At 35.3% G+C, this 15740-nt stretch overlaps 1 protein-coding gene across 1 annotated transcript in view; it reads left to right on the top strand.

Moving 5' to 3' along the window:
• Window positions 1-15740, top strand: part of MCTP1 (multiple C2 and transmembrane domain containing 1) — a 215244-nt gene that overhangs the window by 91892 nt on the left and 107612 nt on the right. Inside the window, 2 exon segments of the mRNA XM_079331356.1 lie at window positions 3322-3508; window positions 8376-8469. Coding sequence (XP_079187482.1) covers window positions 3322-3508; window positions 8376-8469 — 281 coding nt within the window.

Raw genomic sequence — 15740 nt, forward strand, 5'->3', positions numbered from 1 at the left:
GTGACAGTTGCTGATCATATGCAGCTTATGGCCTTCTCAAAATGGCTGTAATTTTTTGTGGTCCTCAATTTGAGAAAACGGGACAAAAATTTCCCATTCATTGTGCACTACTTTCTGGTAATGTACGAGTTCACCTTCATCCTCACAGCATCTTTGTCCTCCACGCAGACACAGTTGTAGGAAACAAATGTCATTTAGAGAACATCTTAACTGATGTAAAAAGTCAGCATTACTAAAGCATTAAAGCTTGGAATACTTGAATATAATTTCAGTAAAATATAAAGGGACATTGTCAGCTTGAGCTTTCTAAAGATATTTGTATTTGGAAAACAGATATTTTCCAAACAGATGCTTATTTTTGGGAGCTTCAGTCCTTCTAGGGAAATGTAGTACAAAAAGGAGTTTTGTGGTTTTCTTTTTGGAGTCTGTCAAGATTGTACTAGGATAGGGTTAATGTTTAGGTAATAACTAAATAATACCAGACTGCTTCACTTTTCTTGGTCCCATACAAAGGTCTAGTCAGGACAGAGGAGAATTATAAAAAATTTATTTATTTATTTATTTAGGCTAATTTTGCATGAGATCAAATGAAGTTGATTTTTTATCAATAAAAAAATCAACTACTAATGGGGAAAAAATTGCAATTTTTCTTACAGTGCCTGTAGATTGGAAAGTCTTGCCATTTTACTGAAGTGCATGTGCTGTAAATATGTTCCCTTTGTTCTGGATGCTCCTTAAGCCTCAGCATTTTTAAGTGAGGCACGTGTAAGATGCATCTTCTGAAGGCCAGGGCAGAGCACCTGGCACAGGTTGAGAAATCTGCTTTCACCTGACCATGTGTGCATAAAGATGCTCTTAACCTCGACTTCTGTAGAGTGCAAAGGTGACAGTCCTTAATGGAATAACCCTATATTTTTATCAGATTTTCTGCGGGTCCTTGAGAGAATAATTTTCCTTTAAAATGGTTAAGGCTTTTACTGGAAAAAATTTTCCAGATCACTTCCTACCTCTGTATGATTTTAGGAAATAACAAGCTGGCTATGGCCTGTTCATAAAGATTTATCAAGCAGGTGATAGATATTTCTCAGGTAATCTGTTGTAGATGTGTGCTATTAGGAATATTTCATTGATGTAGGAAAGGTGCACAGGTAAAATCAAATTGTCAGTTACTTCTTTTAGTCTAAATAAAAGAAATGGACTGCTCATGTAATTAAAGTATTGTAGCTTCAAGAATTGAAGAAATTGGATCTAGTAGCCCTGATGTAGACCTTGTAATTTTACACTCACAGCTTTTTTCTGATGGATATATGTGGAGTAGCTTTTGTCGCCTAGTTTTGAGTAAGGGGTGGATTATTTCTGCATTACTAGTCTATCATTACTATTCTATCTAGCCATTACTGTCATAATGGCTTTCTGATTCTTTTACTGATTCTAAGAGAGTTTAGACTGGGGCTTTAAATGCATGTTGGTTGAAGGCTCAATATTGTTTCGGGGTCCTATTTTTGAGGGGTATCTGTTTTTAAATAAATTATTGAAAAATATTTAATACCAAGGGTATTTAAAATTACTAATCAAGCTTTGAAGGCTTGATTACAATGTTTGTTTTCTTAAGGAGGGCTTTAAACTCATCATTGCATCCTAAAAAAGAATTTGACCATTTATGTACATGTATGAAGCTTGTATTAAGTATCAGCCTGCACTGATAGCAACAGCCGTATTTTTCCTTACTATTGCTAATTTAATTTCTCATTCTCTATCACAAAGAATTCAAAATAGAAGAAAAGCATAAAGCTCAGAGTATCTACATGAGTTCGAATTTTTTTCATTGTAAAGTAATTGAATCTTGTTACTGTATGAGGCTTGCACTAGTTAAGTGAACTGCACAACAGGCAGTAAATGTCTTAAGAAAAACAAAAAGTTTTCCTGTAGTAAATCTGATCTGCGTGTGATAGCACAGTGCTCCTTTTACGAGGCTGCATTTATTCTCGTAATTGGTTGTTTCCTCTCCTTGAATGGCTATATTTTCATGTCTGCCACCTTCTTTTCAGTATATTGGCTCTGCAGTGACCACATTGTCTTCAAATGAATTGACATTTCATGAAAAGAGTTTGCTAGATGTTTAATTTACTGGATTAGTGGCATATAGTATATGTGCTTGTCACATTAAATAAGCACTGTTGGAAGTATACAGTGGCTAACCAATACATAGAATACAAAATTTTGTTTTATTTCAATATTTTGGGTGGGGGTTTTTATTTTGAGCAAAAAGTTGGCAAAACTCATTTTGGGATGCTATAAGTATTCAGAATAGTGCTTTTTCATAGAAATTCATGTCCAATGCAAGCTGGCAATACATTTGACACAGACACTGAATTTCTGTTCATGCTCGGAGTTGCAATCTAGTAGAGTTGAACATTGTACAGAGTAAAGTACTAAAGCATCTACGCTGTGCACAAACTAATCAACACTAAGATATTATTGTTTTATTTCAAAGGTTATAATCAGCTCTTGGGTAGCAGAGATACTCTTTTTCCTTCTGTGCTTTGCCTTATATTTCTGAAGATGTTGCAAAGCTCTTTCTGCTGTCTGACACATAGGGAATTGTTCTTCGTTAGTTCAGTGTATGGTATAGCCAGAGTTATTTAGAAGGGGATCAGGCAAAAAAATGTGCAGGAAAAATTTGCATCAGCCACTCTTCACATGCTCTGCACAGTTTTAATGTAGTCTCTGCTCATTACTGCCTGAGACATTTTATTATATTGGGGGTTGTGGCATCAGATTTTACCCTGGGTGCCAGCATGAGGATTTGACACACACACAGCTTTCTGCATGAGAACTGAGCCTTTCAGGAGGTGCATAATTTGAGTTTTTCCATACTTATTCATCTTTATGCCATAACAATTAAGTCCATGTAGAATTTTATTTTTTCAGAAAGGGATTTTATAATTGTTAGATGAAAACTGTTCACATGAGAACTTATGTTTTATATCTACACAAGAGGTGTAATTAGAAGTAAAATTTGCATCTGAGCTGGATTTTAAAAAATTTCTTTGACTGCATTTGAGTAAGGAATATTAGCTTATTGTGTCACTAGTGTCTTTACATACTTATGAATATGATTTCAAAACTGTTTGTAAAGCTCAAAAAAATAGAACAAGTGGCATGGGTTAAACCTGAAGAGAAATTAAGATTTTTTTTTTTTCAGAACCTAGGTGGGAGTTTACTTACTTGGGTTTTTTGTCCCTTTAAATGCAAGTGAGCCAACGTGCTCTTGTTTGATGTGAGAAAAAACACATGCTGATGGAGAATGTGTGTTTCTAGGTGCCAGATTGACCTGTCAACCCTGAGTAAAGAGCAAACCCACAAGCTGGAGGTGCCGCTAGAGGAGGGAGAGGGATACCTGGTGTTGCTGGTCACTCTCACAGCCTCAGCAGCAGTCACCATCTCTGACCTCTCCATCAACTCCCTGGAGGACCAGAAGGAGCGAGAGGAGATACTGAAGAGATATGTATGAAGTTCTCTTTCATCCTTTGTTAGCAAAATATTGGCATGTATAAAAAACAGCTATAATGAGAGGAAAAATCAAAATATATCTCTTCTATTCTAATCACGCCTAGCCAATGACAATCATTTAGGTATTTATATACAAACACTTATGGCCGGAATGGGTAACATCAAGAAGGCTACAAATGCTCTTCAAACAATAAGGAGTTTTTTAAAATTGTATTTTAATTGTTTTCTATGGTGTTGCATAATGAAGGTAATTTTACTGCCTTGCAGATAATTTTTACCAAGCACAAAGTGGCTTAGGCAATGTTTATGCCAAATAATTTCAGGTGCTAATCATTTCCAGTTTTTTTTTGAATCATCTCCTAAAAGCAAGAAAACTTATTTTTTATCTTCATATTAAAGGCTGAAGCACATCAAAATAACTGTTTCCAACGTTTCCATTTTAAAATGTTCTGAAGTAGATTATTTTAATTTCCCAGCATCCTCACATTGCACAGAATCTTTGTAGTTTTATCAAAGGAACAGAGAGGGGAGCTCTTACTCCAGCATTTGCTAATACCTAAATCACTAAAAGTAACTGTCTCACTACACACGAAGAAAGAAAGAAAAAAATGCTATTTCCACTTGCAATTACAAAGCTTTTATTGTACAATGCTGCCAGGTGTTTAGAAGGGCTTCTCTAGACACTCAGCCATTAAACCAAGCTCTGACTATCAAAGAGGCTGCTTAATTTATTTTTAAGATTTTAAAATATTCCTATTCCATGACGGACATCTTTTCAATAACTGAATTTAATAAAGATGTACCTTATCAGGCTGTGCAGATAACATGAAGTCCTAGTACTAATGCTGTACAATATTCTTCAAGCAGATTAGCAGGATGTGTGCTTCAGCAAATTTATTCTGTCTATCTCCACTGAATCAGCTGTCTGCTAATGCTTGTACAACTCATACACCAATAGTGTTATCATAAACACAATTTAATAGAGGTGACTTAGTGAGGCTAAATATAATATTCCAAAATGAACTGAAGGCTAAGGCTTTGTCCACCATCTCTGAAAAATAATTACAATTAAGAGAGTTACTGTATATTTTGAAATCCACCAAGACAGTCTGTGGTTGTCAAAATAGATGTCTATAAGTAGAATAATTTTTTTTGATGGATATGTTTTTGAGGTGCCATAGTTCCTACTACCAACAGTAACATATTTCTGTGGCTTATTCTGTGTGATGATATGGCAGACAAGTGATACTGATGGTTTTGATTATTTTAGTAGCAGTACAGAAACATGTTCCAACTGTACTGTTAATAATTTTTCCTAAATCCTCAATTTTTTGTCCCCAGAGTAAAGCATAATTATGTGGCATAAGATTGATCTGGTTTATTCCTGTTTCTTGCAAATACAAGGATATGTGTCCATTCATATTTTTACATCAGTGTATGCATTTGAAAACATTCACATTTTAGGAAGATATTAATATTGTCATTATGTGTTTCTGAAAATCATGGTATTTACATACTTTTTTAAAAATTAAAATTACTGGCAGAAAAATGAAATTATCAGGATTAACTTAATTCAAGTAATTTATTGTCACTGATGTTCAATTTGACTTTGGTATTCATATCTGCTCTTCAGAACTAATACAATGACAACACATGCAATTAGCAAAATGTAGAGTTCCCTGTTGAGTGGCTGTATTTTTGGGTTTATTTCCTCCTAAAAAACATCTAGCTTCCATTTGAGAAATGTATTTTGCACGCTTTCTACCGCCAAAAACAGTTAATGAGCTGACCTTGCCTTCAGATCAAATAGCCTTAGAAAATGACTCTATTACTGTCACTTAACCATTTGTAGCTGAACATCAGAGCCTTACAAATTAAACAGGCATTACTGTTTGAACCATTATTTTACCACAATTGTCTGAAAAGATTAATTCCTTTTGGGGTGAGGAGGGGGGCACATTAATGGGTACAGACCAAGTGAGATTGTATGACCTTTTCAGAACTGGTGTGCTGAACTCATGGTCCCCCTTGTCACAGTTTAAAAACCAGAGGAGCTAGTTTAGAGAAGTTGTTAGCGTTCCATTTTTATTATGACATTTCACAGTCATCCGATTTAATGTCCCTTGACCAGATTGTCCACTGTGAGACGATGGGCTTGAAATGTTATTTAGAGCATTGATAAAAGGTGAGCAGTTCTAAGATGACAGCGAGTCATAAGGCTGGTGGTGTGACATTAATTTTCTCCATAACAGAGATGGAATAAGACGTCATGGTGACAAGCTGTCAATCAGTACTAGCCCCTCAGTGTATCTCAATGCCATGGGATGGGGTATTGCTTCTCCCATAATAGAGCTGAACTGAGATGCTATTCCTGACAGCTGCTGCAGCCATACAGAAAATATATTATACAGCCTTTCATTAAAAAAATAAAGAAGACTCATCTCCAGAGCATTTCAATCTTTTCCCATCTATTGAGGGCTGAAAAGATTCCCAGCAAATCATAGATTCTTCTGCTATGGAAATTCTAGGCTTCAGAAACTATGTGGATTTTTGATACCTTCAGCAATAATCATAAAAAAGAAGGCAGAACATCATCTGATAAATCATTACTTAAAGTTATGTATTTAAAGTAATGTATTAAAGTAATTTGCTTCTCCAAGAGCCTCTGTTGTGGCATTGTATTCATTTTCGTCAGTCTCCCCAGTCAGTATGTGCAGTAAATGAATTTAAGCCAGCTACTTTCTGGAAATAAAAGTTCAAAAATTCTGTGGGATTCTAACAAAGGTGGCAAAGCGAAATACAGTGCTGGCACCCTTTGAGGAGTGAGCTAACTAGGATGAAATTTGGAAAGAGGGGACTGTATGGCATCATAGGAAGCAGGTGCTGTTGCTTGTCTTGCTTTGGTTTTTGCTTTGTTTTGTTTCTACAGCTTGTTGTTTGTTTTGGTTGTTGGGAAACATGGGTAGAATGTGGAATCGTTTTTGTAAGTCCTGTCATTTTCATCATATGTATTACAGCAGAATTATCTCTGTTCTGGTACCAGTTCTGATAAGAAGCTTCCCAGCCCTGATCATCATTGTAATAAATGAGGGGTGCCAAAATACTTTTGAATTATAGCAGTGCTATCTGTAAGGCCATCTCTGCTACCCTTAGCTTGTAAGCACATAAAGAAGAGATTGGGTGTGTGCTGATTAAAGTTCACCATCAGTATTTAGAAGTCATATTTATGATGGTAATCTTACTAAAATTGGTAAAAAATTTATTCACTGTTACCACTGTTGTTACTGTTACATTGTAACATTATGCATGTCTGTAAATATGGGCTACTACACTTAATTGGATTTTTGAGTTCATTGTACCACTGTCAAATCTTCCCTGTAAACAGTAAATGGTCAGCTGGGGTTTGTGAAATTAGTATCAATGTGGTTTAACTGTTTGAATTGTCTTATTAAGAGAAAGACAGGGATGCATATTATATGTCTAACATCTTAATGGATAGATTTTCTGTGGAAAAGCATACTGTTTTACAAGCTGACATTTAATATTTCATTTAAGCAACATCTGTGATTTTTAGATTCACTGATGTAATTTATTCTCATTTTCCACAAAAGTAAATTTAAATTTTGCTTTTGTAGTAAATTAAGAAATTGTTGATGTTGATGTTTTTCTGATGTTTGCTTTTTGTAGAAATCTGGGCATTGTCATAGGTAGTAGAAAAAGTTCACCATATTACAGTTTTAGAGAAGACTATAGGCAATAAAAACATTAGTCCAGATTTTTAAATATTTCAAAATAAAGGTATGGGCTAGTATTTATGAACAAAATTTGCAAAACCACCTAAAAATGTGACCACATGTATAGGTTTCCAAATCTGATTTTAGTTTATTCTTTTGGAGTTCCTCCCCTAGGTTATCTAAGACCTGAACAATAAAGCCAGGCTAATTATTAATTGATTCTAGATTCAAAGTTGTATTCATTATTTTATTATTTAAAACTCTGCACATTTTAAATAATACCAAAAGCTAGAGTTTGAGATTTATAGCATGTTGAACTTATTTAGTGCAATACTCCCAGTTTGTTAGTTTTAGTTACTTGAAAAAAGAGCAGCAGTGAAACATGGCTTTTAATAAGCTTTCTAAATCTGTGTTGGGTGAGTAAATGCAAGTGTTAGTTTTCTTCTCCTTCTGAATACATGTAGATATTGAAGAAATTTATGTTAAAAATATATAATGATTTACAGTAAGAGCTTTCTGCCATGGAATTTGAAGCATATTTAAATTTTTTTTTTTACCCTTTCTGTATGTGATTATTATGAAAGTTATTAAGTAGTTGTTATCCTTTTTTGACTGCTTTTGCTGATGTTATTCACAAGCTTGTATAGGTGTATATGCTATATGTAAGCTTGCATGTAATAGTCAACTATGTAAATCCATTGACCCTAGGTCACTGCTCAAGATAATATTGCAGCCATCAGAGGGAAAATATGAACCTAGTTCTTTCAAAATAATTCAGGGAGAGGAGTTGTTTTATTTTGTTGTTAATTTCTTAATATGCTGCTATAATTTCAAATTTGGAAGTGCAGTTATTCCCACAGTATTAGGGGATTAATTCACTAGAATGAATGTTACATTTAATCATTCAGATTCTAAGTTTCTCTTTGTAATTTTCATTGATAAGCTAAAGTTGCAAAATATAGGAAGAAGTGCAAACAACAACACATTTTTCAGCAAATAATATTTAAAAGTCTGAGTATGTAGGCAGAATTAGTGTAACTTGCATCTGGGCTAGGGAGGAGAGTATTAATATCAATTTTGGTTTGTCTCTTTTGCTATCCAGAATTATTTTTCTATTTTTTCTTTTAGAGTCCAATGATGATGTTCCATAACATCAGTGATGTGGGATTTCTTCAGGTGAAGGTCATCAGGGCAGAAGCATTGATGGCAGCTGATGTCACAGGCAAGGATTCATTTAGTTTCTGTGACACTGAATACCATAGTAAGATTTGGTGGTTTTGGAACTGGGAAAACAAATGTTTAAAACAAAAGTTCATCTGTGGGTCATGTTCTGTTTTTGCACTTTCACCTTCTGCTCATTAATGAAAAAATCTAAACACAAATGGAAGTTTTGTAAGGAAGGCAACAAGTCATTCTAGTGCTAGCAGAGACCTGTGTAGGTTATTCCTAATAAAGGTGAAATACACATTTTTCTCCATCAGACATCCTATAAAAATTCCATAGAAGAAACTTCTTTTATTTTAGTAGATGAAACTATACAAAATTATCAACATTAAATTCCAAGGGACAAGACAAATAAAAGGTTCCAGACTTAGATGCTTCTTTAAGTTGTTGTCAAAAGAACCACTTGATATCTGTCAGATATTTAGCAGGGCTGCTGTCTGTTTCAGACATTTCAAATGAATACAGCTACTGCTTGTCTTTAAAGGATAAGGGAAATAAGAATTTTTTTTTTTAATTTTATGTTTTAAGTTGAATGGTTAATTTGACATGTTGCTTTGAAAATTAAAGAAAAGGGTTTTGTTTTTTTTTTTTCCTGGCATACTGACCACATTTCTCCAGAAGCGTCCAAGTTATCTTCTCTAAGTACAATCACCTTCATAGTGCATGAGTTGAATGGAGCAAAATGAGCTGCATCTGTGCCAGAAAATAGCCATCTCTGCTTTAAAATACTGATGAAAATTTTAAAAATTGGGAAGAAAGTAAAAGGAAACTGGAATAAATGTTGTGTTAACAGAGCAGATATTGATATAGAGCAACTTACTCGATTTTTAGTAATTTTTTATAATTAACATGACTACCAATATTTCAGACAAGGTAATAGTGCAAATATTTTATTGCTGAAACTGATCATCCAGTTTGTTGCACACAAAATAACAGATTCTATTTTTGATGAGGTTGTAGAAATGCTTCTAAAGATCCCTCCATCTGATTTGACCTTATAATCCAATGTTGTCTGAACAGAGAAAGAGATTAAGTTATTCAAGGGCAAATGGGATAATTCAGTCCCTGACCTCGTTCAGTCTTTGACTTTTCCAAATCAACATGTTATTTCTGCTGGTTGAACAATTTTTTTGGAAAAATATTTGATTCAATTACAGATGTATAGAACTATCAAAATTTTTCAGACATTATATTTAGGATGACAGACAGGAAGATGGGGAAGAACACTCAGTATCTTCCCTTGTTAGTAAGAAAAAGTGTTTATGCAGCAAAGGTATTTTGTAAAATGGCTGCACATTCCAGATGTGACAGAAATCCTGTATATCCTGGACAAAAGTAACCAGATATTTTGAGAAGAGGATGAAGTAGTTTTATTATCTGCTATTGTAGTTTGTAGCTGTTTTTAGTAACTTGTAGTTATGTATAGGTCATTTATTTAAAATTAAACTTTGAGTAGTAATAGTGAGAAATAAAGTAGGTGCTTGGTAATTGTCAAACTTGACCCACCTTTATTCTTTATATAGGTAATTAGTGTGGAGAGTGCTGTCATCAGTTGTCTTACTTACACCACTAAGAATTGCTTTTATGAGTAAAAGCTAAGGACTAAGAATTGCTATTATGAGTAAAAGCTAAGGACTAGTTTGCTCATCTCACTGTATTGTGTTTTCAGAGTTTATCATCTTTTGCCCGTGAGTCTGAAAAGTAGCAAGAACAACTGTATAGTTTCTGTGTGTTTTGCTGTGCTTCCTGTCTGCTAAACATATCCCATTTCACTTCCACAAATCTTTCCATGTGAAGTAATAAATCAAAATTTATTAGTTTGAGCTGAGTAGGTTTTTTTAATCCTTAATATTCCATCATCAAACATAAGCACAGAGGGAAAAAGATTTCTGTAATCTTTTAAATAGTCATCAATCGTACTGCCATTGCAAGGATTTTTTTTCCGCTTTCAAAACGTGAAAATTTTCCTTTGTCCCATACATTGAGCAGCATTGTAATACTTTAATAACTCTGTGAGAATAAAGAGCAGTTGAGATTCCTGTTGAATGAATGAGTAAAAAGCACAAATTACTTTTTAATGAAACCCTCAATTCTACTCCTTTCCTCAGAAAGCTCATAGCCTCTCTCAGCAGAATGCTACTTCAGTAGATCACTTTAGTTAAGCCCCTAATGAACTGTTGATAGCCAAGGGCAGTTATTTTTCTCCACTTTCAATAACCTAATGTTAAACAGTGTGCTTCAATCCTTAAGGTTAGTACGGATTTGTTTGTTTTTTTTTTTTTTTAAAGAGAGTGATTAAGCGTGGTGGTTCAGGTCTCAGCTTACATGTACAGGCAATGAATAATGTGCCAGGATGAGCTGAAATTCTGCTTGGGTTGTAGGCAGGGGAGCAAGTAGACATTACCAATTTTGAAATGCTGTGCTGCTGGAAAATGCCACAACTGAATATTAAAATTACCCCAGAAAAGTCAGACTTCTCACTCAACCCACTTACAGGAAATATACAAGAAACACTGAGGGGTTGAGACACTCCCCACTGGTGCTTGAAAGCTAACTTGGTTTTTGGGAGAGCTGAAAAATAAGGTATCTTTGGTAAAATTATTTGGTCTCTGAGGTTATTTCCCCCAGAAAAACTATGTAGTTCCATGATCAATACACAATTTTAAGGATTTCACCAACAGAAATTATGTTCTGTTAGAAACTGCGATCACAGAAAATACAACTTTCTGAAAATTATGTATTACTTAGTATAAATTCTTTGAAAGAGTAATTTAATGAAGGGGGTGATACTGAGAATGAAGCTTACTGTTTCCTTCTCTATCTGAGAAAAAAACTTTCAGTTGAATTGTGTTTTAGCTATTTTGTGCATGACTTTTTTCTCCCTAAATCCTGAGCTAAAAAGAGTTATATTCCTGTTTCCCATAATCTTTGCTTGCTCATGGTATCTCTGGCAGACTTTCTCAAGGATTTGGCTGCTTTTAGAGCCGTGGCAGGATAGGTGCTTTGCCTGCAGTGACATCCTTTGATATGAAGAGATTTTCTGGTGGTACAGTAAAACCTGAAATATAATGGACTCATCACGGCAGTTGGCTTCTGACATTATACATATGGGTTTAACCTAACCCATATAAATTACAGGTAGTAAAGCAATAAGCCCTTCACTGTGACATAGTTTAAGCTTAGGAAATAGTCAGATATATCTATTCCTTCTGCAGTGTAGTCAGGTATATGCGGGTGGTTGTGGAAGGCTGCTGATTTTGCAAGCAGCGTCTACATCTCTTTTACTGGGGCAGATGCATTGCTTCTTTTCCTTGTGCCATGAAACAAAATTCAAAATCTCTGCCTTGTCGTTGATAAAAAGTAATCTGAGTGGGGAAAAGATGTGCCACAGGTTTGATCGATTTCAGCAGAAGTGCTGTGCTTTTAAAGGATAATAGTTAGCAACTCAGATTCATTAGCAGAGCAGAACTCAAGCTCCATAAGATGGCCTGAGTAGAAAATAGCTTGTTTTGTAGTCTTTGGGCTTTAATTAAGATGTGTTCCATTCTAGCCCCCTGGCTCCCTTCTCCCCCTGCCCCCACCCTTCTTGCTGTGTCACAGACCAGTGATCAGACGCTTTCAGATGGTCCAGCCCATGACTTTGACCTTCTGCGAGGTCTTGTGTTCCCTGGGGAACCGTTCAGCTCATGAGGTCTGATTTCACACTTCCAGGATGCCTTGGCTCTCATAACAATGACAGGGAGACAAAGCCCTTTAGAGTGGGCCGCATGGGGACTTGTTTAAATTGGAAACTAGAGAGGAGTCAAGGAACAAGGTTACAGGCTACAGAATAGTGCTTTTAATAAAGAGCTCACAGCTCTGGTTCAGCTCAAAGAGGGCTACCTCTGTACAATTAATTGAGACATTTATCTGGAGCATCTTAGGCCTCCACTTTCTCACAGAATTACGTGATAAATATCAGCTAAGAGGCAAATGAAATGTGCATGAAATGAATTTTTAACACTTTGATTACTGTGTCTTCAGTCTTCATTAAAAGTAAATTTATTTGTATTTCTGTCCTTATTATTAATCAATTGTCTGTGTTTTTTCTGAGTAGTGTGATTTCAGAACCCCATATATCAGAGAGATTTTACTAAAGAGCTCAGTGAAATTTAGGTTTATTTTCAAAAGCTTTTCAGGCTTTTAGTCCTCTAAAGAAAAGAAACTAAACCTAGAAAATTAGTCAGATTTTTGCTTTCTTCCTTTGTTTTTTTTTTTTTTTTTGTCATATAGTTACATGTCTGGAATTCATCCTAACAAATTTTCTAACAAAATAAGAAAATTCCATGCTAAAATTTTGATTACAGTAATTGAAAGTTGGATGAAGACACCAAGATAGCTAATTGTGCTGAATGTAAATGTCTTTTCTAAAATCTGTCCTGCTAAATTGTTCTAACATCACATGTGCAAAAATGGTCTTTGAAATGGTTCTTCAAATGCTAGGAAATGTCAGAGTGATGAACACAAACATTAAATTCACAAAGGTATGGAAGCCCATGCGTGTAAAATTGAAGGAATGAATTCAGAGGCCCTTTGGAAATACGGTTCCAAAAGTAATTTGCTCTGTCAATTAGTGCAAACAGATTTCAATATACACTTGAACTATCTCAACAAAGTACAAAAATCCAGTAGATGGGCAGAATTCTATGGTAGGTAAAATATTTCATCAGGACTTATCATAGAGGTCACCTGAAGACTTTGTTCCAATGTCATGTACAGAAAAGGTACTGGGTTTTAAGTACCAGTTCTAGCATAGTAATGGGAAAAACAGGATTTAAAAGGTATTTTTGAAAGATATTTTATTAAAAGATACTTTTGCTAACCATAGCATTTATAATTATACACACAATGAAAGGATGACTTGTGATTAATTATTTTTGGTAAGTGTTCTGTGGAGATGAGTTTAACTTTATTATGGCATTACGCTGACTTGCCTTGTAAAATGGCTCAAGCATTCATGGTCTCAATCTGTTGCAATATGTTTGCGTCAGCACAGACAGAGTAGAATTATAATTCCCATTTTAAAGATGGAAAACTAAGAAAGGTTAACTGACTCAGCTAAGGCAAACAGAGCAATCCTTGTCAAAGGTGGCATTTCGCTTGGGTTCTGTACTTAATCCATTAGATAAGGCAGCTTCTCATGCTATTGAGCCATTCCTCCTGCTGGCCAAAGGTCAGACTGACTGTTCTGCTGCAAGCAGCTGGCTGGCAGGGAGCTTGGAACAACATTAGTGACATTAGTGTCTGCATGAGTGGCACTGCCCCCCAGAGTCATGAACTGGCTGTCTTGTCTTCTAAAAAAATAAAGGCCTTTTTTGCTGTGGGGACTTAGATCCATAATGGATAGGCATGGCCAGAGGTAGGACAGAATCATAATAGCCTATGAAATATTCAAACAATGTTTTGGCTTTTATAGCCACGTCGAAGTTGGTAGAACTTCTTGAAGTTATGGTTTGAGAGCTTGACTTTTAGATGTAGAAATGGAACTGAAATCCCTTATTAAGTTTTTAAACAGTCCAAAGAATTTTTAGCTGAGTTTGATAATGTAATGTCAACAATGCAAAAATTAATATAATATTTAGTTTAGAATAAGGCTAATGATTTGATGAAAATTGGTTCATGGTCTAGGTAATGATGCAATTGGCTTTTTATTAGTTGTTGTAACTTTATGGACTGTGAAATGGCAAAATTATTAAATTATTTGTTTCTCTGGAGTTATACTGATGCAATGCTTGTTTTCCATAGCCATGAGTGAAATGTCTCTGAAGAACTAATGGGTATCTAACCCAATGCTATCTGCTACCCCTTGTGAGTTAATATTTCAGAAGTGCAATAAGTTTCTCAGAGGACAGGCAGATCTGCCATGTGCTCTGTTGCATTAATTCCTAGGAAGAGCCCATGGCAGCCTTAATTAAGAGAGTAAGAGCCTTTTTACAGTGGCTGATGGTCTTTATGATTTTTCATTTTCATTCTTACAAGCTGAAATTTCAGTGTTGACAATAGAGAAGCATGATATTTGTTACTCTACACAAGTGTTTTCTTCCTTTCTAAAACAGAGAATTATCCTACTGCATAAAATATAGATGTTTCCATATTTTTGTTTATTAAAGTGTCCTGTTTTACAATATTAACTGGATCATAAGCAGATGACATGCAGGTTTCTGGAGACAAATGCATGTATTTAATAGATTTTTATAATAAAAAAAAAAAATCACTGTTGAAGTTGTACAAATCATGGCAAGCCAGATGTTCAAATTTAAGATTTGACAGTTTTTTGTCAAAGAAAAGTCTGTTTTGTATACAAGTGGAGCTAGGAAGTGAGTGTGAAAGCTCAGTTATATTCAATTTAAGTCTCTGTTTGAAAGAAGTTCTGTGTTCCAAAATTAATTTTTGATGGAAAACCATTTGCCAAGAATCAAAAAATTTATATTGGATGATTTTCACCTTGGGGACCATTGAAGGAAGGCCTATGTAAATTGGCCAGAAATATAAACTATATAATATTGCTGTTTGACAACTCTAACACTCAGGTAAAACATAATTAGACAAATAAAAGATCCTTGCATCTGAATTGGTCACGTGTCTTTACCATCTCTTGTGGAAAGGTCGTACTGTTGTAGTTGAATATGAGGTGACACCCAATAGTTTGTTGTTCCAGCTGCCCCCTAGACTGAACAGTTCATCTCTCTGGAGGATGGGCTGCAGTGGTGTGTGTGAGCCCAGCCCACCAGCCCATGACCCTCGTGATTCAAGGGTTCACAAGTCATCTGGTATGTTTGGTGCTTGCTTGTGAGTACCAGAATAGAGAGCCAGATGAAAGTCCTGTGGTGTTTCAACTGATGGAAAGGGCCTTTCCTGAACTTTTCCACTAAAAAACACAGGCTGTGTGGTGCCGTGTCTACTTGAGAAGAAAACCCAGAAGCTGAAATTGTGTGGAGATTGAAGATTTGTTGTTTGGGTTTTCTAAATATTTTGAGAAGCAGTTAAAGGTGGTTTCAATCAATCACTGTTCAGGTCTCTTTTCCATCATGAAAAAGTGCATTTTATTTTTTTTTTTGCAGGAGAAAAATGTTTAGGCGACCAGCCAAAACAGATAATGTATCTGAGCTGCCAACTGACTGATTTGTTTGTGAAGGACTTCCTGGGCTCTGGGGGACTTGGAGTTTTGAAGAAAACAACAACTAACACATCTCTAGTTCCTCATTGCTGCCTCTTTTGGAGAGCTGGGGC

Source organism: Erithacus rubecula, assembly GCF_903797595.1.
Source record: "Erithacus rubecula genome assembly, contig: SUPER_Z_unloc_3, whole genome shotgun sequence".
Lineage (NCBI taxonomy): Eukaryota > Metazoa > Chordata > Aves > Passeriformes > Muscicapidae > Erithacus > Erithacus rubecula.